General features: G+C 39.8%; 1 protein-coding gene across 2 annotated transcripts in view; it reads right to left on the bottom strand.

The window, feature by feature from the left end:
• The window catches only part of CUL5 (cullin 5), a 32,730-nt gene extending 11,987 nt beyond the window's left edge, over nt 1–20,743 (bottom strand). For both annotated transcript variants that reach the window (XR_010469584.1, XM_065048914.1), the window contains exons 1-11: nt 20,429–20,743; nt 14,341–14,450; nt 11,962–12,061; nt 10,414–10,590; nt 7,264–7,405; nt 6,064–6,209; nt 5,907–5,987; nt 4,658–4,751; nt 1,757–1,887; nt 906–1,013; nt 31–95 (exon numbers count right to left, since the gene is read on the bottom strand). Coding sequence is in view for 1 of the 2 variants with exons in the window: in XM_065048914.1 (XP_064904986.1) it covers nt 31–95; nt 906–1,013; nt 1,757–1,887; nt 4,658–4,751; nt 5,907–5,987; nt 6,064–6,209; nt 7,264–7,405; nt 10,414–10,590; nt 11,962–12,061; nt 14,341–14,450; nt 20,429–20,452 (1,178 nt within the window). In the remaining variant the exon portion in view is untranslated. The remainder of the gene's footprint in view (nt 1–30; nt 96–905; nt 1,014–1,756; nt 1,888–4,657; nt 4,752–5,906; nt 5,988–6,063; nt 6,210–7,263; nt 7,406–10,413; nt 10,591–11,961; nt 12,062–14,340; nt 14,451–20,428) is intronic.
• Nucleotides 20,744–27,331: the final 6,588 nt, after the last annotated feature.

Raw genomic sequence — 27,331 nt, 5'->3', positions numbered from 1 at the left:
CTTGATTCACATGAAGTTTATGTGGCTTACCCCTTTTGCTTCAATGGCAATTCAAGTTTAAATATTGTAGCATCATTCACAACTGCTTTGTACGCCTGAAAAATAATTGGAGATTATTAATTTACTTCTTTAACATACAAATCACAAAGATTTTGTCTGTCTTTTTAGATTACCGTAACATGACATTAATCTGATTTTTTACATTAGTCCAAAGTTTGTGGATTTTATGTTCAATTTGAGAGTTCAAACCCTATGACTCAATTTCCCATTCACTGATCTTTTGCATTTTCCTCTTTTCCATTAACATACTACTTTCCTTTAAGCAACAACTTGGGAAGGGACTGCATGGAGCAGGTTGTGTATCTGAAGTAATGAGACTACGCCCAAATATGTAGTAAATTCTAAACAGGGTGTTTCAAAAAATGGCTCCAATATATTACAACTACACAAAAATTTACTAACGGTTTAATGAGCTATCAAGTTTTAGTAACCTTTTAATAAATGCTCTACGTTCCCTCCACCTGCTGTACAGACAGCATCGAGATGACAGTTGATAGTTCATGGTTGCAGAGATAGAGAGATACGTTTCAAACCAGGTTCATCTTTTTGAAACACCCTGTGCACTACTGCATCAGATACGAAGGTGCTCAATACAAAAATCATCTTCAGACGTACTCTACCACATTACAAACCTAAACATCAATGCAACTTTATGCACGACTACAACACAAATTAAAAGTTAATCAGTTGGTAGTAAGTTTCATCAATATTTCAGTCTGTCTATTTACTTGAGTTAGAGCAGCTTCTAGATTTAATAGTGAATGGGCACAAGGATTTCAGAGACATCATAATACGAATTACGACAATTCTTAAACCAAAAATGAATGAGCGGCAGAAATACACACCTTATCTCTTGCAGTGAGAAATCTTGGATCATCTTGAAAAGCTTCTTTAACCAACTTACTAAATCGATTAAATAGTGTGAGCAATTGTTCTACATATTTCTCAGAATCCTAAAGAGGCAAAATTCAAATAAAAAAATGAGGCTCCACAGAATTCAGTGTGAGCTTACATGCAATTCCCTAATCTGTAATAATGTAGTATCCTCAAGCCACTACGAATGAGCATTTTATCTTTATTCTCTGTACTGAAGAGCTCTACAGCATCGAAGCCTTAACAGAGACTTTCAGGATAGTATTTCCAACATACAAATATATATGTGTATATATAAAAACTTTCAAATACTGTATAAGAATTTATAAATGTTAAAGAAGTTTTCCAGCAGCAGTGAGGCATGTCCTAATTGCTGCAGACACTCAGACCTCCTAGACCCAGAGAAAAAGATGATAAAAAGCTGAAAAAGAACAGTGAGGAAAACACTTTCATTTCCACACTGAATAACCACGCTCAGATTAAAAACAAATATCAAACTTCATCGGGAAGTCAGAATTCTGAGGAAATTGATTATGCCTTTTTAAGACGCTAACACAATCCTACTATATAAGTATCCCACACAATTTATAACCATTTATTTACTGCAAATGAGATTCACGTTTTAAAGCTACAACTGAAAATGTAAGGAATAAAAACCAAATTCTAAAAACATTTAAAACTTTCAGTGGAACAAAATTTGACGTTTAAACATAAAATCTTCAAAAATTATTTCTATTCACATGTATGTCCCACAATTAAAGAATATTTAACTTCCACAAAGTTGGTTTTACATTGTTATTTTATTAAAAGCCAATACACTTACAGTAGTAATAGTTTCAGCAGCTGCTACCATATCTGCAAGTCCAGCACTAACAATATGTTCCTCCAAGTCTTTTAGCATAGGCTCTATCCCATTCGGAACTTTATCCATCAGTGAAAACATTAAATGCAACTCTGCAAGATACAAATACTGTTAAAACCACCAGTCAAAGACCTGTATAAAAACAAATACAACATTTCTGCCAGGGATAACTCAAGTGGAACACTGAGTATGTAAAGACCAGATAAACCCTTAAAAGGAAAAATGTTTTGAATATTGTCCTAATTCTGGTCCCACAAGGAGATCCTTCTGTAGGCAAAAAGAGATATTTATTGCAATGTAATATTTGCTTACACATATAATATCACAAGCAGAACAAACTGATCATGGACTCTGATTCTTTTTCTGACAGGAAAAAACCCCACATTGACAGGTTTGCTTTGTTCCTCAATATTATATCTAGAGTGAAAGGCCACAAAGGCCAGAGGCCCTGTCTTTGTTTTCTCCACAACACTTCTGTCAGCAACACCTGCAAGACCCAGTCACCACTGAGGATGAAAAAGATGTTATCAACTTCTGTATCACAACAACTGTTGCAGAAACGAACTGAAAAACAATGCACAGAAGGAAAAAAATCCCTTTAGAATGTAACTACGCAAATTAAAGAATGGAAACAAGATCTTGCAGGGCTGCTACAGACAACTCACAATGGGCTCAAAAATGGGATTTCAGGAACAAGAAAAAAAGAGTTAGAGGTGTTCTCAGTGCAATTTACATGTACTCTAAGTGATGGCAGCATACATTACATAGGGTAAATCCAAAAAGCTCGCTCGACTTTTACTAGATCTTTTCATCTGTACTTTAAAGAAGGGTGAAAGGGAGGAAGAGGTGGTGCAAAGAAGGAAACAAAATGACATTAAAAGGCTCTACAGCTGTTTCTGTAAACCAGGGACAGCATGAATAATTCAAGAAAAAAAATAAATCAGTGATTTCTCCTAATAAATAATGACAAAGGCAGACTACAGGTGCATCCCTCAAACTGTAGGAACAAAAACCACCCAGATTCTTCAAAGACAGAGATCAAAGTAACAAAACCAAAAGGAGTATGCCACTGGAATTTCTCTCAGAACACATTATGGACACTGAAAGCAAAAGAAATGCATATTGCAGTTGTTGGGGCACTTAAACAAGTTCTGTTTTCATTTTGTATTCATAAACGTCAAGTTTACTTTTTATTTCTGTCATGAAATACTTCAAGAATAAAATTTAGGCCTCCCATCCCCAATACTATAAGCAAACAAAACCGCACTAAGCCAATTCTGAAGCCTGTTTGCAAGTTACGACATCCTTGATGGAAAACACTGTGCCTGCCTTCCTTTGCATGGTATGTAAATATTAAGTGCTTAATGTAACAGAGTATTTTACAGTAGTGCGCTGCTCACAGCCAAAAACTCAGCCCTTTTTTGTCACATGCTGTTTAATAAAGGAAACATCATGAAATACTTTGGGGCGAATAATACCAGAAAGCCACATGCGTAAGCAAAGCACAGCAGAGAATACTATTGGATGTATCTATTGCTATGTATAGCTCCAGACTAAGTATATTTTAAACCACCTGCATCCTTCATTAAAACATATTAAACAGCACTGGTAGGTATAGGAGGAGAGGAAAAAAATATCTGAAAGAGATGCTTGAGTTCTTATGTACGGAACAGAAGTATTTTGCAACCAGGCAGTATCATGGGGCAGAGACGTAGCCATAAGGAAAGAGAGAACTGTGTGAATATTTCAACAAGTTTCTAAAGAAAGATGCTTCGGATGCTACAGATGAACCCTTCTGAAGCTCTGCATTTAAATAAGCCTGCTGTATTCTCCCAAAGGCTGTAACATATACTCATAAGAAGTTTGGTGGCTTTCTAGATTTAGCTCTGGACTACTGCCAGAAATCACACTGCTAAATGAACAGATGAGCATGACATAGTTTTGAGGTCAAATATTTTCTGAAATGCTAGCTTTAGAAGTGAGTATTTTCTAGGCCATTCTAAGTCATTAAAAAGTTCCCACATTTGCATAGAAATTAAAATTTCACACAGATATTAGTAAATATTCCCTGGCCGCAGGATACTGAGACTTCAAAAAAAATTACCCTGCGATTTCAGCTTTTATTTTTTTCAATTTCTCTACTTGAATTATTGCATTTTAATGACTTGTTTAATTTATCATACAGAGCCAACACAAGACTTTTGAATCACACCAACCTCTCAAATTATGGCAGCAGAGTTTAAAACAAACTTCTGAAAACTGTAAAAAGGCGTGCAGAGCTAACTTGCAATACTCACAGCGACACACTGGCTATAAAAACAGACTAAAAACTTGCAGAGATTTTGTTCCTTGACCTATTGGTCCTGCACCAATAATCAGAATAAGTAAAATGCCTCCTTGCTTTTCAGAAAAACAGCTTTGTAAAGAAATGCTTCACTTTCTTTTTCCAGGGGACAGGGGGTAGTGGAGGTGGAATGTAGGGGGAGCATTTGGATCTGAACGATCAAAATAGAAAATAACACACATGCAACATAAACGAGAATTGGTCAACATGAGGAAAATAGGTTGTAGGAAAAATAAAGAAAACAGAGCACAAAATAGTATTTTCTTTCAAGTAAAATGAAAGCTATCCAGTCATTCAAATTAGGGTTTTGTACATACAGATTTCAGAAGCGATATAAAAACCAGTAACCAATGATGGTAATTTTTTGTGGGTTAGAATTGCCCACATGCAGTAATATTTTATCTATGGAACACTGCCACCATCTATTAAAAACAGTAATTTGATATATCTACAAACAAATCTATTTTTGTGCAGCCGATGCTGAGTTCATCCTGCACTGTTCTTTAAGCTTCACTTACTTTCTGTTTCATTTCGTTTGATCATGCCTTGGCATTCAGCTAAAATAGTCTCTTTAAAAGATGTCACCAGGGCATTGACGCAGCACTCCATTAGCTGAAATATATTAAATACAGAATTAGTTCGTTTAGCCATCTGAATACTAAACTCTGATCTGTCTAAAGTTTGCCACGACACAAAATCTAGCCTGTTCTCAAAAACTATGCTCTATAAAATGATTAATTCATTCACTAATTCATAAAAATACATGTAGTTTGAATAAAATCTATACAGGGAACATATTTCTTCAAAATGTAGAAGTGGTAAAGTCTCTTCCAAACCACTAATGAGCTTAATATTTCTGTCGCCTCTTTTCTCTCAAAGAAGCCACCACTTTTGGAACACCAACTACCCTACTTAGTTTCCAAGCGTACATCCAAGAGCTCAGAGCAGTTCTCATTCCAGCACACCCTATTTGGACAAGGCTGGTTGGCTTGAACAAGACACTGTGGCTGGATCTAGAGCAGAAACTGTTTGTACAAGTCACAACCACCTCTCTTTTGTCAGCCTCTTTACAGAAGTTACAATTTATATCCGTGCAAAATTTACAGCTTAACAGAAGACATTAAATACATTTTGATCCACTGCAGAAAATTCAGATTTAAAAGGTATTTATTTAAAATAAGTTGTCTCCTGAACCAATTTGAACACAGACAATCATCAACTCTTCACTGCAGTTAAACCTTACTCAAGAATCTGGACCATGTAAAATATTGCTCAAGGGGTATGAAGGGGCAGGAAAAAAAGAAAAAGTATCCTTTATATTAAATGGCCATATTTCAGCCTAGGAGGAAATCTAGAACAGCGTTAATGAAATTTCTACTGCTCCTCTTGATTGCAAGGAGCAATAACTCTTTCAGGTATTCTGAATGAGCACTAGGACACCCTTTACCTACTAGACTGGCCAGCTATTTTCAAACATCATTCTCATCCACTGTTAAGCACCTGACTCAAAATGAAAGTATAAAACTCAAATCAAATAAAAACCTGCCCTTCAATCTGAACTTTTGATCTACATTTACTATCAAAACATCTCTAGAAATTGTAAATTTCCAGATTGGAAAGTAACACAGATTTTTGCAAGAAAAAAATACAATGGATAGTTATAAAATCAACAGTTGATACTGTAACACACACACACACAAATCAAAACTGCAATGTAATGATACTATATAAATATAATACATCAACTTTTCTACACATTATACTTACTGCTTCTACAGAGTTACATTCACGCCTTGTTTCTAAATATCGTAGTGCTCTTTTCTCTTCTTCTTTTAATTTAGCATCTGCCTGTGCAAAAGTAGAAAAGCAATCATTTTAAGTACTAGGACTTTCAAAACAACCTTACAACGGAATTTTTACTTACATATTTCATATAATTCTGTACACCGTTTTGTTGTAAATAAGAAGGAGCCTGTGTTCTATAAAATCTCTCTGTTGAATCCAAATATGCCTTTTCAAAGTTATCCCGATATATCTGAAGTTTATCTTCAGGATTAGAACAAAGGTTAACTGCAAAGAGAAAGTTCAAACTTACTCTAAAGTCTTAAAAACGTACGCGGCTAAGAATAAGCAAACCTCTTCCATTAAAGTGAGTTTTGTATTAAAAGGTTGCACTGAACAATTTGTAATATCCTATAAATGCACTCTGATCCCTAAGGATAACCAAAATCGTCCAGTCTTTGCTCCAAAATCATTTAGGTTAACTATAGGGAACTGGAAAGAATTACACACTCATCTCCAGCATCTTAGACATTCAAACATGGTAACCAGAAATACACATACAACTGCAAAATTGGAAAGGGTTAAAAATAAAAGAAGAAAAAGCTTGGCATAATGCCTAATAAAGTGAAAATTTCTCCACGTGACTGAGCAAATGCTTTTCTTAGACACTGTTCTTAGAATCGCAATGTCTTCATTTCAGACTTCTTAAGTTGGTTTTTATTTTTCTGTTTTACAAGCAGGGATGCAGTGTGCTTACTGCAGTGCTTTGCAATATTTGGAAAAAAGTCTCCACCTTCCTCTCACCTGCTACAAATAAATTAATAAATAAAGTCCTTAAATGGAATCCACTTAAAAAAAATGAATTGGATATCTGTAAAGCCATCTGAGAGAGTATTAACCACAAGTTTAATTCAACAGGCTGCAGAGCTCTGAGGCAGCAGCAGGCAATACTGAAATGCCATAGAAGTTTCAGATACACAGATCCGTTTTGCAAAGACTGGGAGTCCCGAGATGCAGCCTGTTCAGCATTTCTGCCTAAAGAACCAGAAACAGCACAGAAAGCAGCATAGACATAAAGTTATACCTGCAACCCTAAAAAGTCAAAGAGTAGTTTGCTCTTGGAAGACACTGATTTTGTGGTAACCGATACACAGCTAAATCAATTAGATGTTAAAGACTTTAATCAGAATTTAATTGGCATCACATATCAACGACAACCAAAAAAATCAATCCAAAATGCTGAGATAATCATTCCAGCCCTACCACAGCTGTCAACTTTGTATGATGAACATTCAGTTATTAAAGCGAGGAGGCAAGAGAGGTCAGTGTGCGCAAGACATACCGTATGATTCTCGAACTCCAATAACGAGCTGAGAGTCGAAAGCTTCTCCTAGTCTTTCAGCATGAACCAGCTTCATCGCACTGTCCTGAAGTCTATTTTTTATATTTGAAAATATGGATTCATTCCACGTATCTAGCATGAGCTGTGTATCGGGAAGGAAAAAAATATCCTGTCAGAAAGGTACACGCAGACCTATGTTTGTCCAAAAGAAACACGAGAGATCAGAAACAGAAATCAAGCAATTCATCATGTAATTTTCTCGTTATATATATACAGCAGTTCTTGATCTTGCTCTGAACTTGTTATAGAAGTAATATTCAGCTTACATTCTAACCTTAATTTATGTAACTGGACAGCAAGAGGAAGCAGTATTTGATTCAAACATTAATTCAATAATTATGTATTATTTCTACAGTTCCCAGTAATCAGTCAAGTAACTTTTCCAGCAATGCAATGTGTCAGGAGTTGCAGTATCAGGGGGTACTTTTAAGCCAAACATCCAAACACAGTTCACTATTTGGCAGGCTCAGTCTTAAACAAAACCAAAACCTCAATTAACATCATGGTTATGTAAAGAAAAAAAAATGATGGTTTGAGATTCATGAAAGTTCAATATGCAAGTAAAGCATATATTATTTATAAAAAGTTCCAAACCTCATCTAAGCACTGTGAAGTTTTAAACTTAGTTATGGAGGTTCCAAACAAAATCCTTATCAGTCAAGGGCCCCTTCACGTTCCATTGTGTGATTTTTGTGTGTGTGAGATCGCTTCTGACACTGCTGCAAAGGTATTTGCAGATCACCAGAGCCAGCGTGCTGCAGCTGAGCAACACAAAAAGCTCACTAGCAGGCCAGGACACACTTATGCCCACCTAAGCTCCACCAGCTGTTCAGCAGTAAATACTCAAAGCATGCCATATGTTTGTTATAAAACTTATTTTGCCTTAGAATTCAAGTTACTGTGGTCATTTATTTTGCCCTTAGACACTGGAGCTGGCTCTTTCTATATGTCACTGAATACCTAATGACATTATGCCAAAGCTTAAAAGACAATGTTTTCTATCCAACTCATGCAATTTCACTGCTTTAGAAGAAAGCTCAAACTTATAATATCTTCAAACTTGACAGTAACTGCTATGAATGTAGTTTAAGCATGCCAATTGTGAGCCTGCATTAGCAGGGGAAAGCAGGTTGAAATCAAAATCTGTCAATTCAAACTTTACCTCATGATTGTGAATAAGCTGGCAAAAAATCAGCCTTAGGGACGACTCAAGAGTTGCATGGCAAAGTTAATAGTAAAGATTAGATGGTCTTGGTCCATTCTTGCTTTGTGTGTTTTACATTTTAACACAGCAAGCATCTAATAAAAGTCACACAGTCTTTCGAGAGAGTTAAGTTCATAATCCTTTGTTCTTAACTTCTCCATAACTGTTTCTCTATTTCATCTAAATTTCCATTTCTGACACCAAAGTCATATGTGTTGGAAGGGGATTATTGTTTAAAACATTGGAACATTATCAGAAACAAAGATGTGCTTGATTATGCTTCCTCGATTACTTTTTTTCATTCTTTTAACATCACTGATATGCACATTACGGTTGCACTGTACAATTATAGAATTGGTTTACAAGAGCTGAAACAAGTATAAAGTGGAGAAGAAAACAGTGATATAATGTCAAGCAATCTGGCAGGCACATTAACAGCCTTGTCATGGTCAAACTGCTTTTAGACATTATGGATAAGAAACTTTTGTGGAGATATTTGAAGGAAAACACAGATATAATTTTGAGTGACTATATGAAGAACTTCTCTAGCACGGGAAAAGTTTTCAGAAGGTCTTTTTTAGAAAACTACAGAGACTGATGCCAGAAACAGGAAGTGACCTTCAGCAGCAAATATGAAATAATAAGGTAGGTTGGAGACTCTCGGCTTTCATGTCCCAGTCATGAAATGGTCCTAACTGGGCTGCAGATGAGACAAGACACATCTCCATCAGGTTCAATCCTGAACAAAATCTGAGTTGTCAGACACCAGTTCTTTCTCCCAGTTTCTCCTCACTACCTTCTCCACTCCACTTTTCTTTTTATTTCATTTTAGTTCTCCTGCCTTCTGCAGGCAGCGGAGTTAAGAGTTCAAGTTTGCCAGATCTTGGAGAATCTAATAAGTTCACATCTTCTCCAACAAACAATGGAACTAAAAAAGGTAACAAGGCGGTGATTCCTCTCTTTGTTGTTCTCTATTCCTTTTCTTCAAGGGGTACAGAGGATCAGATGTCAAAATATGAGGGTCAGGAAAAAACGCTTGCCCAAATTAACGCAATTGAACTATTTTGTTCTTCCCATCCTGGAGACAGGGGGACAGTTAAAATGATCTTCAGTACCAAAGGAAAGATTTCTAAAGACATTTCATCTCCCTACAGATACTTTCTGCAATGAAAAGGGATAATGAATGACATTAAACTAAAGGACTTAACACTTTACAACTGATATGTTCTGGTTTTTCTTATAATAAAAGACTAATGCAATTTCAAGGACCATTACCGATGCAACTCAGAACACTGAGCACTCTATACCCAAAACCCTGGACTTCCTTTAGTTGTTTGATATGAAATAGTAAAAGGATCAAATTCACAAAATTGTACATGTCCAATCCCTTCACTGATATGACAGTTCGGAGGAAAAAAGGGAAATTAGGAGATCAATAGCCATATTTAACTTAAGATGACAATATATAAATGGTCATTTGTAAATGCAGAGATGTGCTCCAGCTAAGATCTTGGCCTAGAGAAATAAGCTAGAAGTACAAAAACTACTCACATATATACAAGTACTCTTGCTACTCACACGTATAGAAACAGTAGGTGAATTTAAAACTGCCTCCTGCCCTAGGATTCAAGTCATAATTACACAAGCATACTAACCCAAACAAACCCAAAGCCCAACCTTAATCACCTGAACAAAACTGTTAATAGCCAAAAGCAAAACTAGAGAAACAGAGTGAAACTATTGCAGTGTTGTTCTGACCCTCCCACTGAAATGATAACATCATATTACATGATTAGCACAATTTCATCTTCAGCTACAGAATCCCTTCTGTACTGTTACTGTAGGCAGAACAGTGTGCAGCAAAACTCTTAAAATCTATCACTTACCTTTCGAACAATACTGTCTTCTACGTTAGACTTCTTGTTGCTGCCCTGCTTGCCCATTAAAGTGATCTCTAACTGACAAAAGGGCTTGGGCAAAATATCACACTGTGTGAAGAACTTGCGCCACTCCACTATGTAGGCTTTTAGTAGAGCTGTATCATCTTGATGACTCAGCACTCTCTGGAAGAGGCGGGGAGAAGAGCAGGTAATTTATAAACAAATATCTGCACAAAATATAGATTGGCTTTGCTTATACTGAAAATAACTGCTTGTAGAAAATTCAAATATACCGATATATCAGAATAAGAAAGTCTACATATTTAAGTGCCATTTATTTTAGGGAAGTAGTTATCAACCCAAGGCACGTGGACCATTTCTAAAAGGTTATGAAAGGTAATAGCAACCAGGTAATCAGTAGGTTTACAATTCCCAAATTAACTTTTTTTGTTGTTGTTTTAAGCCATTTGCAAGTCAAAAAGATTAAAACCTTTGGTCTAAAGGCATGTACTGGTACAACCATACCTAAAAAAACCACAAAAAACCCCAAACTTGTGAGGACTATCTTATATACTATGCAATAGCATCTTCTTTCATTAGACCCAGGTACCTAGTTAACATGCATATTTTATTAAAGCCTAGAAACTACAACTACATTGAACAATAGCTGTCATAATGCCTAAAAAGATGCCACTCAAACACCAACCAATGCAGACCATATAGAAGGCCTTAGTTCAGCACAGCATTTGTGCATGTACACAAGCAAGCTGATGTAACTTAAAAATCAACATTTATATGCCTGGTTATACAAAGGCCTCCATAATAAACTCTTTTCCTTTAAGCAAAGCTTTAGTGGCATACATCTCTTCACTAAGAGATTTTATAGACTTTCATTTTCTCCTTTCCAAACTTCTGTCACAGGATTTTTATTTTATTTTTAATTTCACAACAACCCCCTCTTTTTAAACCCCTTATTACAGGAAACATCTTTTGCTATACATTTTACAAACACAAAAATTTTCTTTGAATCTATTGACAACTTCGATCACTTGGGTAAAAGCCCATAAAACTGGACAGTTAGGCTTGCCAAGTCAACAGCACAGATATTTCTAGTACACCATACATATGGCTTATTTTAAAGCCATCCATGAACACGTCAGCATAGCATTGAAGCTAGACAAACTACTTTTTTTTTCCAGACAGTAATTTCTTATAGAAAATTTTGCCTCAAGAAGTTTTCAATTGGAAGAAGGTTCCATAAGTACTGCTGGATAAACAAAAATAATGCTGGGGGGGTATTTGTTTGCGGTTGTTTTTTTATAACACAAACAAACCTTGCCCACCCCAGTTTCAAGGACTGTGAGAAAACAATGAGCCAAGGCAAAAGCTCACGGCTGTATTTTAGTCAAAAGAAGTTCGCAGGGTAATTACGATCTCCAGAACATCACAGAATTTCAAACAAAAAAGCAATGCATTTAGATCCAATGAAAGTCAGAACTACTTGGTTATTTTTCTAAAAATAGGAATAGAAGTTATGAAACATTAAGAACTTACTGCTTGTGCCTGTTTAATAAAATCAAGGATGTCTTCCTTCAGAGCCTGATGGATTTTTGCTGGACCTTTATCATCCCACAAGCAAACTGCATGTACATCTCTAAAAAATAATTTATCCATCTTTTAGTTACAGCTACTCAAAGTTTAATGCTGTAATGTATGAGGCTTAAACAGTCATAATTTAAGTATGCCTAAGAAATAAGTACAGCTTTTATCCATCACTGTCAAACAACACATGGTTAGATCCCAGTGACAAGCAAGGAAACACATTTGGAGAAGAGACTGAAGCTGCAAGAAAGTCTTGGAAGCAAGAAACAGCAACTATCTAGGAAAAGGCTGTGGTCAAGGAGATGCGGAAGCCAATTCTGATTTCAGTATCTAATCAATTATTCTTATTGCATTAAGGACAAATGTTTTCTTTGACAAAGACAGAAATCACTTGCCAGTAGAAGCATTACTACTCAGCTCATATTATTCATTAACATGCAGCCTTCACCCACAGTTTCAGGATCAAAGCACTGTAACATCCTTGTGCTACAAAGGAAACAGACCCTCCTTGTGAGAAATTTGAGCTCAGAGGCATCAGGTAATTTAAAAGATGTTTTACTTAGTTTAATAAGATCACATAAACATTTCATGATGAGTAGCATTCTAAAGTGAAACCCTACTGCAGAAAAGCTACCAAACAGCATCACAAAGCAAAATTCTATTAATGAGTTTTAGTCAACATTCCAATAAACTCCTGTTTTTCCTAGCTGACAACCAGGCTGAAGATTAAATAAAGCAAGTTGCAGTCCTAACCATAAGTCACATAAAACGTGGGCTAGCAAGACTTTTTTGACTCCTTACCATCCCCTGGGTCTTCCTCCTATTAACAATAAGGCCACATCTTTGCAGGAAAGCAACTATATCATCTAAAGGTATGGCCATGTTCCTATTAAATCAATACAGTTGTTTCGATACAAAAGCATCTTTTTTAGTTTAACTGAAAAGGCAGAACTTAGAAGGTAGAGTTCCTTTGACCCAGATCACAGGTGCTGGCCCATGATTTACGGAAGTGTTCCTCACTTGTGAGACTTATGCAACGTTCACATGCAGAAAAGGTGTTATTGTATTTAGAACACCACTGTTCTCTGACAGCAGTGAATAAAGCAATACTGGATAATTATACTCAAAGGGCAGGTAGAAGACACCTACAGATTTTGAATTTTTATTTAAAAGCTTAACAAGGAGCACTGTCCAAAACCAGCAACCTAAGGGAGTGGGATCCTTTCCTTCAATACCCTTAATTCAGCCATAAAATTACCTAAGTCCTGTTCAATAATTTAGCTAGAAGAAAAATAACAAATGGAAAATTTCAATATCAATGCAGAATTATTGAACTAGTTATTAAAAATGAAAGCAATGACTCAGAACCTAATCTGTATCTTAACTATATAATGTTTCTGCCAACTACTATAGCTGAGACATTATAAGATATTAAAACTCATTACATGATAAACTACATTTCCTTTTGCTTGGCAGAGAAGTGTGACAGGTGCAGTAAGACGGGTGTAAAAAGAATCGCTGCACCATCCTCACCAAAAAGAGCAATAAAGATACAGACTGCAACAAGACTGCGTTTCAACATAAAACACTTTTGTGACAGATTTTAAAAAGCAGAAGGAGAGACTGCAGATTTAAGCTACAACTGTACATAAGGGAAAATAACTTTGAGACAAGTATAACTTCAGATATACTTTCAATGTACATGTTGTAACTCACTTCCATACTATGTTGGCAAAGGTCACATGATGTATTTTAAGAAAAAAATAATCACCTAACAGGAAGCAACTACTGGCTTTTTGGAAGGAGGAAAATGGCCGGGCTTTTAGAAAGTACAATAATGCAAACACTGTCTGAAAAATATTATATATTATTTTCTTAGGGTATAAAACTATTCAAATTATACCAGTTAAGCTGCATTACCCTGTTACTTCAGTAACGTTCTTACGTTATTTTAGAAGAAAGCCATTCAAATCAAAATAATGTAGCATTCAGCAAACTGCCTTTAAATGAACTTACTGCCAAAGCAGTAAACTTTTTCTAATTCTAACAAAAAGTTGTGGGTAGGTACAAAAATTATTTACTATGATCAACTGAAGTCAAAAGCTCTCCTGTTCCTTCTCCATCTTATTTGCAAAAATCTGAATCTCAGCAAAACTCTACTTTTGCACATTTACAGTGATGTAGGCACACTTACTACTTAATAAAACTTGAATGAGTAATTTTGTTCTATGTGTTCCCACAGTCAGTGCCATACATGACTTCTGTATCAGCAGTACCGTAACTGTATTCTAACTATGCAGAAGGATGTTAAGATATTAAAAGATTACTTACGAAAACAAATCAAACCATTGCTGTTTTGTGACAGACTCCTGACGAAGAAGTTTCAGAACGATAGGGCGCATGAAATCCCATTTGTCTTCAAACTGAAGTGAACCTTTGTTCTAAAAGGGAAAAAAAATATTGTTAATAACACAGTTTCTTATTTAAAGTTATCTTTAAGGATAGCAGGTTCTACGGTTAATGTAAAAATACCTTCTTCTCAGAGGTGTCCCTCCTAAGCTGGCATCTGAGCTTTAATGAAGGTGGTGAAACAGTGGCCCAGGTTGCCCAGAGAGGTGGTGGATGCCCCATCCCTGGAGACATTCCAGGCCAGGCTGGACAGGGCTCTGAGCAACCTGATCTGGTTGAAGATGTCCCTGCTCATTGCAGGGGGTTGGACTGGATGAGCTTTAAAGGTCCCTTCCAACCCGAACTATTCTATGATTCTACAACACCATAGCCAAACAACACTTCTCACAGTACTATTCTAAAAGTGACAGAGCTATTATTTATTTCTTAAAGAAGCAGATTGACAACTTCTTCTTTTATTCACTGCATTACCTACAAGGCAACAAGTTCCAGCAAGCATTCTTCAGCTGTTAACAGAGTTATACATGGACAACATGAATGACAGTCAGCTTCACCGCCCCAACCAAGGTACATGCAATGAAAGTCAGGAGGCAGAGCTGCAAACCCACCCTGAATGAATTACCATTACCAAAACGACAGCCTAGAATCTGAAATAGTACCTGTGGATGCTGCCATGTACCTTTTTTCTCCACTGTGCATTTGGCATCGGTAGCAAAGAGAGAGGAAGGAAGCAGAGTAATGTAGGAGCTGTTGTATCACAGACTCCCTTCCTGTGGTTTAACTGGCCATAAGCAGTTTGGCTTATGGTAAGGCTACAATTCATAAAAATAAAAATTATTTACACCATGCCGAAAAAATATAAGCTAAGGTGATTTTTTTCAGACTTATGATGCAAATTAAGAGGAGAGTTAAAGAAATGAAGTGCTCCCATATCATTCTGTTTATTCTGAAAAATCTCACTGTAGTATAAAGGCTAACTTCCATTATTTAAAAAACTAAACCAAACCAAGCAACAACAACAACAAAAAAAAGCCTCCACAAAAATAAACAAAAACTTCAAGAGAAAAACAACTGTTTTATTGCTTCTGTTGTGATCCTATTTGCTTACAGCTCTACATTTTAAAAATAAAAACCTGCAATTAAAAAAAAACGTTGATTGAGAGTTCTGTGGCAGAAAGACTACTGGTTGAATAACTGCAGTATTATGTTCCAACGCACTGTTTACTTTTGAACAGATCATTGTCTTGGCTAGTAATACCATATTTGACACAATTCACTTCAAATACAGCAAATAATACAGTCCAACTACTTAAAATTCTGACAAGTGCACTCTTCTGCCACTAACATCTCTCCAGATAAACAAGCACAAGCAGCATGCCACATTCTCTCAGCCATCTCCTTCTGGTTAATTTCTATGTGGAAATTTACAACGAAATCTGCTATTTAATATCTAGAATAAGCACGGTTTGGAAACTATCCCCTGCTGCTCTTCAGTGTAAAGATGTCTCATCTTCAAGTTGCAAAGATGCAAGAGGCATCACAGTAACTATTTTTTACAGCAAGAGCACCTGGAAGCCTCACAGCATTATCAAACCACTGGAGTAGGTACTGAACATAGATTTGACAGAAGCAGTGCCTGAAAAGTTTATAGTTCTTTCAGCATATAAAAGGAAGTGAAAACGTTTTCCAATTCCGAGTTTTGCCTGTTCTATGCCGCTGTAAAGAAAAAAAATAAATATTAATCCGAATCTTGGAAAATCATCACCTACCTGCTCCCCCCACATACAGCTGGATTTACAGTTATTCCCTAAACTCTGATGAGTTGCTCTAATTTTTCCTGGTCCTGTGAAAATGATTAGTTTCTACTTGCAGATATTTCTGTTCCCAGTCCCTCTTTGCAGGATAATGAACTTGAAAGACCAGCTACTGAACAGCTAGAAGTTTCAGAAAAGGCACTATAAGGTAAGTAAAACCATCTTCCTCAAAAGTTCTCCTTTGGAGTGAAACTTCAGAGTAGATCCCATAAGTTTTCTGGAAGAGGTAAGAAGCCTGTTCTGCATTTTTGGAGACATGCAATTCAGCCCTTTGCTGAAAACAGCTGAGCATCAAAAACAAATGCTATATCTTTGTGGATAAGATTATTTTCACTGTAAAACATGGGGGGAATTGCAAACAGTAGTGTTTATCTGATTTAGATTATGACTACCTAGTTCATGCTAAGCAGCACACATAAAACATCATTTCAGTTGTAAAAACTGCATGTCCGCTTCTAACGAACACGTACCTCCATAAAATAATTTCCCAAATAAAGCTTGACAGAAACTGCTATTAGGTAAGTTTAGAACATTGTTTCCTATATACAGGAGTAAAACTTTTGTTCGCTTTTGTTCTACACCTCATCCTTTATTTCTAAATCAAGCAAAAGAGGAAATAAAATTGATTAAAAAATCCCACTCAAATAAACTATTTTTTACGTTCAACAAATAATTCAACATCTTCTAGACAGACTCAGGCTTCCGTGACCTTACGCTTTTGTACTGAAATTACGAGAAGAAAGAGTCCACAATACCACCTACTGTGTGCCAATGACATTCATTAATTCTACCCCTATTAGTCCACCAGAAAACCAAATTCTGTAGTAGAAGAGGAGGTCAAACAGTGGTAATTCTGAGTTGTTAGCAAAGTCACACATACACCAATGACCCAGACAACATGAGGAACCTATTTCCTACTTTGCTAAGCCACTTGCAAATCTATGCAATTTCTGAGCAGTATGTCCTGGGTAACTTTTCTTTCCCATCTTGTCTCAAACCACAGTTACCAAGGGAAGGAAAGCAGGAAGGTAAGTCACGCCTTTGACAAAATAAAATTACTCCACTTACCAATCTTCTCTGATAACATGGATTCCGACTGATAGCTGTACCCTGGCTAACTGACCATTATAGGAGTTTAAAATTTAATACTTGGAAAAATAACTCCACTTATGAAATATGTTATGTTTCAAAAGTCACTTCAGTAAATTTGTTCACAGAGATTTAAGTTCTATTTTAACACTAAACTTTACTACTTCACACACTCCACTGAAATATATACTACAACTTCACTCTTTAGACTTACTTTTTCCTTTAAACCAAGGCAAAGGTGAATAACAGCTCTCATTTCACTTAAGTCTACAGCAAATCTGCTCCTTCCTCCTAACATCAAACTCAAGCTGCAATTCATTTTGCAAAGATGGACTCCTGCATTTGCTAGCAGCTCCAGTAAAGCTCTACAGAAATGTCAAGATCAGTCAGCATGGATACAGCTACAGGTTTTTCTTTTGCTGCCATAAGCTGACATGCTTTCTGTTCCAGAAGCTGCAGAAAAACTCATGTATCTTCATGTCACACAAGTGAATTGGTTTAGACCATCTCGTCACTGCAAAGGGAACAGCTTACGAGTCCAACACACCCCCCTGAAACCAAGTACCCCACTTTAGAAGTGCCACAGCCACAAGTACATTGAGAGAAAAAGCTCCAGGGGACTCAGCTAGTAGTGGCTCAGTCACCCACAGGAAAGTGACGGCCTCAACGTGGCAAAGCAGTTCTGCTACAAGGAGGGTACGCACTGGCTCACCACGTAACAGCTGGCTCTTACTAAATACCTCAATACCTTCATCACATTGCAATTTGTTGTATCTCACCAGGATTCAGCAATGGTCATTCCAATTCTGCATGTAAAGAAGGCTCTCTGAGAATATGCTCCTCATTAAAAAAATAATTTACCATTAGGAAAATTATGCACCAGTGCAGTTTAAACACTGGCCTTTAAAATCACAACAGTCAGTCAGATTTAGATTCAGCTAGTATCTGTTAGAATAACAAAAGAATATTTCACTTCATTGTCTCAGCTATGTAGAAAGTCGAACGAGGATGAGGGAAAACCAAAGAAAACCCTTTGCTCCTGTTAGCAAAAACCAGACCTGTCTAAACCTAACTTAGATTTGATTATGCAGGCTTCTTTGGAAAAGATAGGGAAAAACCTCACAGATTTTTAACACCTCTCTTTTCTTATCTTATCTTTTTACCTTGCTCAGATGTTGCCCTTTTTTTTGCTTCCCTAAACATTAAAGCAGAAGTAAGTTTCACAGCCTCAAACAGCAAGAGGCACTGCCAATCAACACTAACCTGCCATCAACAGCTTGTTTCCCTAAGAGCACTCCAATGAGCACAATTTGGGAACAAAAGACCTCATCTCGTTCCAGTTCTTGCATTGGTTTATTGTGTCATTATAAACAAAGTCAAACCACTATATAATATTTCCTTCTGTAATGCAGGACTCACACTTCATTGTCTTTAGAAAACTCGCTCATTAGTAAGTTATAGTGTTCAAAAACACTCCAAGTCACCTGAAAGGCCTATTTTAGAATAGGTATTTCTGTAGCACTATTCCTAAAACACTGTATATATTTATCTTGCTGTCAATATAAAATATTAGTGATTCAACGGCCAGTTGCAAAAACACGACTAGCCAATGCGAACATTTCGGTTCAGCAAGAGTCATCTCACAGAACCAAGGCCTTTGAGTCTGTCTGCACTTACTGTACGCCTAGGACTCTTCCAAAAAAGCTGAAGTGGAACGCCGACAAGTTGCGCAGGCCTATGTGTCTTCTCTCTGCTACAGGCTATACAACCACATGTCTCACCAAAGCACACATCAGTCTTTCCAGAGATCCTTAAACATATAGCAAAGAGATAGACTAAAACATTAACGAGGAGATAACTGCCCGAGCCCTGCTGTAAGACATGCTCTTACACAAAAAGCACATTTCTTCTCAAAGGATGTTGTTATTTTCATCAATGTTCTCGGATTCTTCTATTTTAGATTTTTGTCTAAGGCTTACCTGCTTAGGCATAAAAAGTATGGAGAAATGAATTAAATTCATTTCAATTACATTTCGATTTCAAAACTTATTTTTAAATACTAAAAACTTTTTATTTGAAGAAACAAGGCTATCAATTATTTCTCATTTCTTCACAATGAGTGTCTCAGCGATACAAGCAGCAGTTTCAGGCCAAATCTATACACCCAAAATAGGTCAGATTGCTGAAATGTAAGCAGCCCTCCTTCAGAATCACATTTAACTATAACACATGGTACTGAACACATGTATAGCTCTATATTTATATGTGTTTTAAATTGCTAACTGACAAAGTTCAGCAGAGAGCCTTCCCAAGGCCTTTCATCCTAACTGCACCCATATTCTAGAAACACACACTGGAGGCATTAGTAACAGTTGTTTAAAGTAGGCCCGTCTTCCATGCGCTGGCACGGCCTCCAAGGCCACACGCAGCCTCTGCACACACATGCCACAGAGAGCAGGACGGGCAGTCCCGAGCGCAGAAACCGCGCTGCCAGGCTGGAGACTCCCGCAGCAGCCCGGGGTGACTGGCATCTGCCACCAAACACCGGGAAACTGCGTGCAGACATCGGGCTGCAAAACCAAGGCTGTTGAACATAAGCGAAAGGCCTCCAGGAGTTTTTTTACTCTGCAGAAAAGCTGGGATACGGCGGCAACGCAAATAATGACACCTGCCCACCGCGAAGCCATCTTTCAACTCTTTGTTTAACTTAAAACTCATTTTCCACACGCCTATGTCTTCTTAAATAAACAAAGAGACGACACCGTGCCCAACGGCACGACGCGGAGCTGTTTCCCAACGACGCGTGTTGGGAGGGCAGACCGGGGGGAGGGGGTGCTGGCAGCGCCGGCGCCGCGCCGGGCCGGCCCGGCCGAGGCCGCTGGTCCCGCAGCGACTCGGGCGCGGCGCCAGGGCCGGCCACCTGAGGGAGGGCCGCCCGCCCCCCGCGCCTGGGAACCGCAACTTCGGGCAGCGGCGCCCGCGGCCTGTCCGCGCCGGCCCGGCCGCCCCAGCCCCCCGCAGGGCCCAGCCGGCGGCGGGGCAGCCCCGGCCGCCCGGCCCCCGCCGCCTCTCTCCGCACGCAGGGCCCAGCCAGGCCCCAATCTCACCTTTAAGAGATTAGACGTCGCCATGATCCCCCCGCGGGGCCTCCCCAGCCGGCGGCGGCCGCTCCTCTCTCCGGGCTCGGCTCCCCCCGTCGCTGCCGCTTTACATGGCCCCGGGCCGCCCGCCCGCCCGGCCGGACCCGCGGCGGCGGCACGAGTAGCAGCCGCAGCGCTGGGCTACGCTGCCCGGGGGCGAGGCAGGCGCCAGGTTCGGGGTGCTCCGCAGCGCGACCGGCTGGGTTCTCCTCACGCAGCCGCCCCTCAGAGCCTCATGGCGGCGTCCGCCCAGGAGGCGCTCGGCAGCAGCCCCGGCTCCATGGAAGGGGCCGGCCCACATGATGCGGCGCTGAGGAGCCGGCCCCGCCGCCGAGCGCGGCCGCTCGGGCTGCGGCCTCCGCCTGCAGCGCCCCCTGCCGGCCCGCCGCCGCGGCGCCGCGCGGGGGAGTCCACGCCGCTCCGTCCCGTCCCGTCCCGTCCCGTCCCGTCCCGTCCCGTCCCGTCCCGTCCCGCGGTCCCGCTCGCCGCCGCCGTGGCCCAGCCGTGGAAAGGCCTTTGCCATGGCGGGCCAGCGGGGTCGGGCCCTGGCAGGCAGAACCTTCGGCAGGGGTGGCCGCCGGGCAGCTCCCGGGAAGCCGGCGGGCGGCGGCTGGGCGCTGCTGCTCGCTCCGGCGTTCCCGCGGCCATCCCCGCCGCAGGCGGCCCCCGCGCAAACCCCTCACTCTGCTTCCTGACCCGCCGCACTTTCTCCCCGGCAAACTCCCGTGAAGCTGAGCCACATAAAAAGAGGAGAAAATTCAGCGTGGCACGGTAATGAGATTTATAAGCAGAGAAATAAATCCATCCCGTACCTGACGGAGGTTGGCCAGCGTGCGGCTCCCGCGCGGCTCGGCCGCCCCGTCCTGCCGCCCCCGGGCCGGCCCTGGCAGCGCTGAGGCCAGAGGCACCGCTCCGGTACCGGCACTGGGGGAACCAGCACCGCTCCGGTACCGGCACTGGGGCCAGAGGCACCGCTCCGGTACCGGCACTGGGGGAACCAGCACCGCTCCGGTACCGGCACTGGGGGCAGAGGCACTGCTCCGATACCGGCACTGGGGGCAGAGGCACCGCTCCGATACCAGCACTGGGGGCAGAGGCACTGCTCCGATACCGGCACTGGGGGAACCAGCACTGCTCCGATACCGGCACTGGGGGAACCAGCACCGCTCCGGTACCAGCACCGAGCCCAGCCTGCAGGCCCAGGTCACCTGCCTAGGCCCCGATCTCCAGCTCAGCTGTCACTCTTCCTGACAGTTTTCACAATTTTTCTATGTAGTAAGAAATGTTTGGGTTTAGGTACCTTTCAGGAGGGATTTGTAAACTTTCAGGTTTTATTTATAGAACACAGAATTTTCTATTAAATCATTTAGCCTTCGTCTAAAATGAGTCTCGAAGAAAAGTTCAGTGAGCTTTCCTTTCAGGTTGGGAAAGCTGCGAGCCGATGCCATCCTGTCAGCCTGGCCACCAGTCGATGGGGACAACCATAACTCCTTCGTCTTTCCTGGGGCACAGGGTGAGGGATGTGATTTGAAGATAAAGTCGTATTATAGAGCACTGGGACCCTGAAGTGTTAGAAAAATTATAGTAACTTATTTAGCAAATCAGTACACTATGGAAGTTTTGATAATGCTGACTAAATACAGCCTGCGGCCTTAATAACTTAATAAATGCAGATATTCATATGAAGGTCTTCTCTTAATTGAGAAGTAAAAAGGAGGTACTGAATAATTTCCTGGTTTGACAGTTTCCAGCTTCTGAATGCTTCATCTATAATTTTTTTATTTGCTGTTATTATATATTGTCTATTCTAGACTATAAATATTTAAATATATAGTATTCATTACATGTATAATACATGCATTTATACAGTTGTATATATAGTATATAATTATGCAATATAGATCCAATTGTATTATGTACTATCCATTGCATATGTATTCTATAACAGTGCTGAAGTTATGAGGCCTCCAGCAGGGTCAGTAAAATGTGCCCGTTGTGTGTTTGTGCACCAGCCACTCTGCTCCACAGTCTGCATATTGCATTATGGATATGTAAGTAACAGAGAAACTCCAGTACAGGCAAATATTCTAGAGACCAGGGCTGTAACTACTCCTACATTTATACAGTCCTAAAATTACATTAGGCCTTTTGAAGGCAACCGCGAGGCTGATGTGGCCCCTGGTGAAAATGAGTTTGACACTCCTGATATTGACTGATATGGAGGCAGTCATTTCTGGGAGCCACTGCTCCACGAACTGATTTATTAATACCCCTTTTTCCCCAAATCCATGTAAAATGTGATTACTTCCAATTATTTTAGATTTTTTTGTTCAATTTCTATTGCATCTATTATTTTTGCGACAAGAATGTAATAGTACACAGGACGTAGCAGTATCTGAGTACCCGCCATGGTCTTGCCTGTTCTGAGTGTGCTGAGACACCCCGTAGCCATTCCTGTAACATTTATGGGGTTAGCCTGGAAGGGGTAGTAATGAAATACTGAGTCCAAGCGTTCTTGCGTTCTGCCCGAACATGCTCTTGTGCAGGAGTTGCGAGTAGTGCTAACCAAGGAATGAAGAGAACTTGAACACCTGAGAAGCACTGAGACAAGGAAACAGTGGTATTTTTTTCTGATATTAGAAATAAAGTGCATCTCATTTTGCTTGGCTTACATAATGACTCCCCTTTTTTTCCCCCCTAAAGATCTGTGCATTAATTTTCTATAAATTTCTTCAACATCTATGAACTTCGAGGTTCTGAGGTATTTTAGTACCACTTCAGGGGGCTTTGGAAGTACACAGTGTTACATAATCTTGTTTTATTAGCTTTAATTCTGTTGCAAATGGATTATTACTAAATTCTGATGGTAATGAAGATATTAATTATTGATTAGTATATGGTACTGCATTGGCCTCTAGTTTTACATCCTTTGCATGGATTGTAAAAGACAAAGTGACTGTCACTTAATCCCAGAGCTGTCCATGGGTTCACAGTGATTTGCAAGCAACAGCTCATTAAGATTTGGAATGATTGGTGAAATTAATACTGTGCATAATATCCTAGATGTCTCGGAGTGAATTGATTCCAGGCAAAAATCTGTTGCCTTGGAATGAGTTGCATCAGAGAGAAATATTGTGCTGCTGTGTTCTCTTCTAATGCCCTGAAACACCTGCTACAAATCAGACATACATAGTTTCTTCTAATCTTCACTTAGTCCATGATGGAAAAAAGCATTTGATGGTTGAATAGTCCATTTTAGACTCCTCTCCAATCAAACTAGATCTATTCAGTAGCGATAATAAAACTTAAGCTTTTTCCTTTAGTGGGAAAGCCTTATTTTTAACTGTCAGGGTCAGTCACGATGACCCCACACAGAAACTGTGCCATGAGAGTCTCTGAAGAGAAGACTTCTATTTCAACAAGAAAGGAAACACTTTTATTTCTGGTGTTTACTATCTGGACTTTGTGTCACCCTTCCAGTTAATAACAATAGTATTCTGGAGAAATTGCCTGTGCGTGACAGTAAATATTACTGTTGCTTTCCCCTGAAGTTGTTTAAGATTTTGGTATCTCAGCATCACCAGAACCAGCTATCCTGTGCATCTCAGGATGACCTGTTTGTTCTTAAGCCAACATTGTCCTTTAGCTTAAATAACTTCTCTCTCCCTGATGTTTATTTTCCTCTGATACATTTTTAGACAACAGTGCTATTGCCCTCACAGTTTCCTCGGTGGAAAACTTTGCACTTTTTGCCCTGAGTTACACCGAGGATGACATGGGGTGGCGCAGGGCACTGTCTGCAGGCAGAACCTGCAGGAGGGTTTTGCTGAGGCTGAATTCCTCCTGGGACACGGAGAAGCATGTGGTGTGCATTAGGCAAAATGTGGCCATTGTTCCATGCCCGGGCAGAGCTGCAGAGAACCACTGCAGGGAATTACAGCTGATCTAATTTTTCCTCTCCTAGCTAGAGAGTTACTGTTCCTTTCACTCTGTGTACTCGAGGAGTTACAGTTGGTGTGTGAAGCACGGTGGAGTGAAAGAGGACTTAACATGGAAAATTGTAATTTTATTTGCTGCTCTTCTGACAGTTGTTCACATGCGTTGCTCTTCTTCAGTGCTCAGTAAGCTTTGTCTCTCTTTTGTTTTAAAAGTTTTTCTGAGAATCAGACTCTTTTCCACAGAGAATTAGGCAAAGAAAAATTCTAATAAGATGAACAGTGTTGCTGTGAATTTCAGTGGTCAGACTGACCAGAATTGAGACTTGCATCTTCTAAACTTATGTCCTGGAACAGCTTGCTCTTTTTCCTTCATCTCACAAGTCCCATAACAGTGATGGAAATGCATGTAGGCTCTGAAGGGCTCGGGCTGTGGTTAGTCTTGCTGCTCCCCTGGGGCTGTGCAGGGATGGAAGAAATGATCTGTGTCTTCCTCTCCATCCTTCTCTTGTGCATTCATTTCCCTGGCAACCGAGTTTATCGCTACAGGAGGCTCAGTCTGTCCCTCCACAATTTTAATGGAGCAGGAAAAAACAGTTTGCACACAAGGAGACTGGAAGACCCAGCAATGAGGAATCACAGTCATTGAACTATAACTGAAACTTCAACTTGGTGACCTGAGTATTGATTTAATTTACAATGCATAGAATTTCTTCTTGTTATTTCTACTCTTGCATTTCTGTAGCAGCTCTTTAGCTGCAAGGTGGGCCTTTAGCAGCCTGTGAAAGTAATCAGGGTTCTTCTCAGTCTGAGCTGCCCTTGTGGCCTGCGAGGCTGTGGAAGCTTGGTGTCAGCTGGTTTACACACTGCTCCCACGCAGTAGTAGCCTCTCAGCAGATTATACACCGAGTGTCCATCCCGGAGTAACTCAGGCCTAGCCTAAACATGATTTTCTCTGAGAAATTAGTGAATGAAATACTTTCAGAGATGGCGATCCATACTAACAGCTCAGCACTGGGATTTTGGATTCCTCCTCTTGAGTTTAAACGAAGATTTACCCACCCTTACATGAAGAACTTGCTGTTCCCTGTTCCTGCCTGGCCACGATGGGCAATCATGGGAGGAGACACCGTGCCAAGTGCTGTGGTGGTGTTCGCTGTTTACTTTTCATCACACAATTGCCACACTCCCATTAATTAATTATTATGCAAGGCAAATTGTCATCAGGAACCTGTACAACTTCATTGTCTTTATATTAAGCTCAACTGGCATGTCTTCAGTCGCGTTCCTTTCATTAGGTTTGCACAGTCATTGAAACACGATAAACAACTCTGCCGTGCTCAAAAGTAAAACTCAGCTTTTCCACAGCTGTATTTGCTTTGCAGAGGAGGAAATGTAGCTGTGGAAAATGACAGCATATATAGGTGGTCAGTTTTCAGAGGAGAGCCTCATGGAACGTTGCACTAAACCCAGACATCAAATTACTACTGAGAGAAATGAGCTGGGAAGTAAGTACGCATGCACTCATGAGATAGTCATTTTCTAATTCTGAGGATCAGGCAGATGAATTTTTGGTTGAATTCTTCTAGTTTCAAATAGAGTCAATGATACCATTATGATCCTTAAGAAACTTAGGCATTGCATACTGCATACAGTTAAGTACTAGAGCAAAGGCCCATTACACAACTCCTTTGCTTTTTTTTTTTTAAGAATCTGTTTATTTTGTTGTGTAGTCCTATCCACTAGGCATTTAAAGAGATTTATGCTTTACAGATTCCTCTTTTAGAATTTTAATTTCATTCACTTATTTAAAAGATTGTCTTTGGACTCCGGGAAATGAGCAACGCAGATGTTTGCAACTGACAATTGTATTTCGCTATTTAATGATTTCTTAAACAGTCCAGCATGTTTGTGGTATGGTTCCACACCCATATAGAGTATAAACCCTCAGCCCTCCTTCTTTTTCTCCAAGGCTGAATGAAGGGTGCTGAGACTGCTGTGCCAGCTCTGGGCGAAGGGCAAGGCAGGAGATTTGGAAGAGCAGTTGTCCCGTGCCGGGGTCCACAGCTGGGGAAGAAGCACTCTCTCTGGGTCCTAATTCTGTACAAAGAGGGCAGTGAAGCATGTATTCTACAACAGAGCCGAAAGGCTGAGACTGAAATGTTTATGGGCACTGTGCATTCACCTGTCTTTGCTGTGATTGGGGCAGCTTGGGTACCAGTAAGAATTTGGCTGTGGCAGACGGGGTCTCAGCACAGAGCAACCGCAAAGCACCTGGGCGCTCAGTCAAGCTGGATTATTTTATGTGAGCACAGGACAGTCACCAGCTTTAAGTTAGATTGGTAAATCTAATCCATGGCAGAAGCATGAATAAATAGTATGAGCATATACTACCTCAATTTTTTTCCTTGGTTTGTTCTCAGGGTGTGTGGCTAGGTTCTGCTTCCTACACATGCAATTATAGGCAAGCCAAAATATCTGAAGAATTCATGTGTAAAACATTTACATTATAGAGGAAGGTATGCTTTTTCTTGTTAAACTTAAAAGCAACAAAAGTTTAAACATTTTAGGAGTCCAAAACTATACTTTATATGCATTCTTTTGCCAGGCCTATGAATGCAAATACAAACTGTTTACTATTTCAACAGTTTTTCCCTTTTCCTAACTGGGATTTACTAAACTTTAATTTGCAAAATTGTGGTGTTTTCTTAAATAATTTCTGCTTCTTAATTTGGCTGCCAAATGAGATTTCTCTAATTTCTGTAATTTCTGGAAATTTCATTCTGGTATCAATATTTGCCCTTCCTTGGCGGAAAAAAAGAATATAAATGCATTGAACTATAATCCGTTCTGCAGCCTGTTCAAGGTGTTATTTATATACTGTACTGCAAAGCATCTGAAAACAAAATGATGGATTTCAGCAAACCTTCTATTT

This window comes from Columba livia, chromosome 1, assembly GCF_036013475.1.
Source record: "Columba livia isolate bColLiv1 breed racing homer chromosome 1, bColLiv1.pat.W.v2, whole genome shotgun sequence".
Taxonomy (NCBI): domain Eukaryota; kingdom Metazoa; phylum Chordata; class Aves; order Columbiformes; family Columbidae; genus Columba; species Columba livia.
This window is presented reverse-complemented; position numbering and strand designations above follow the sequence as displayed.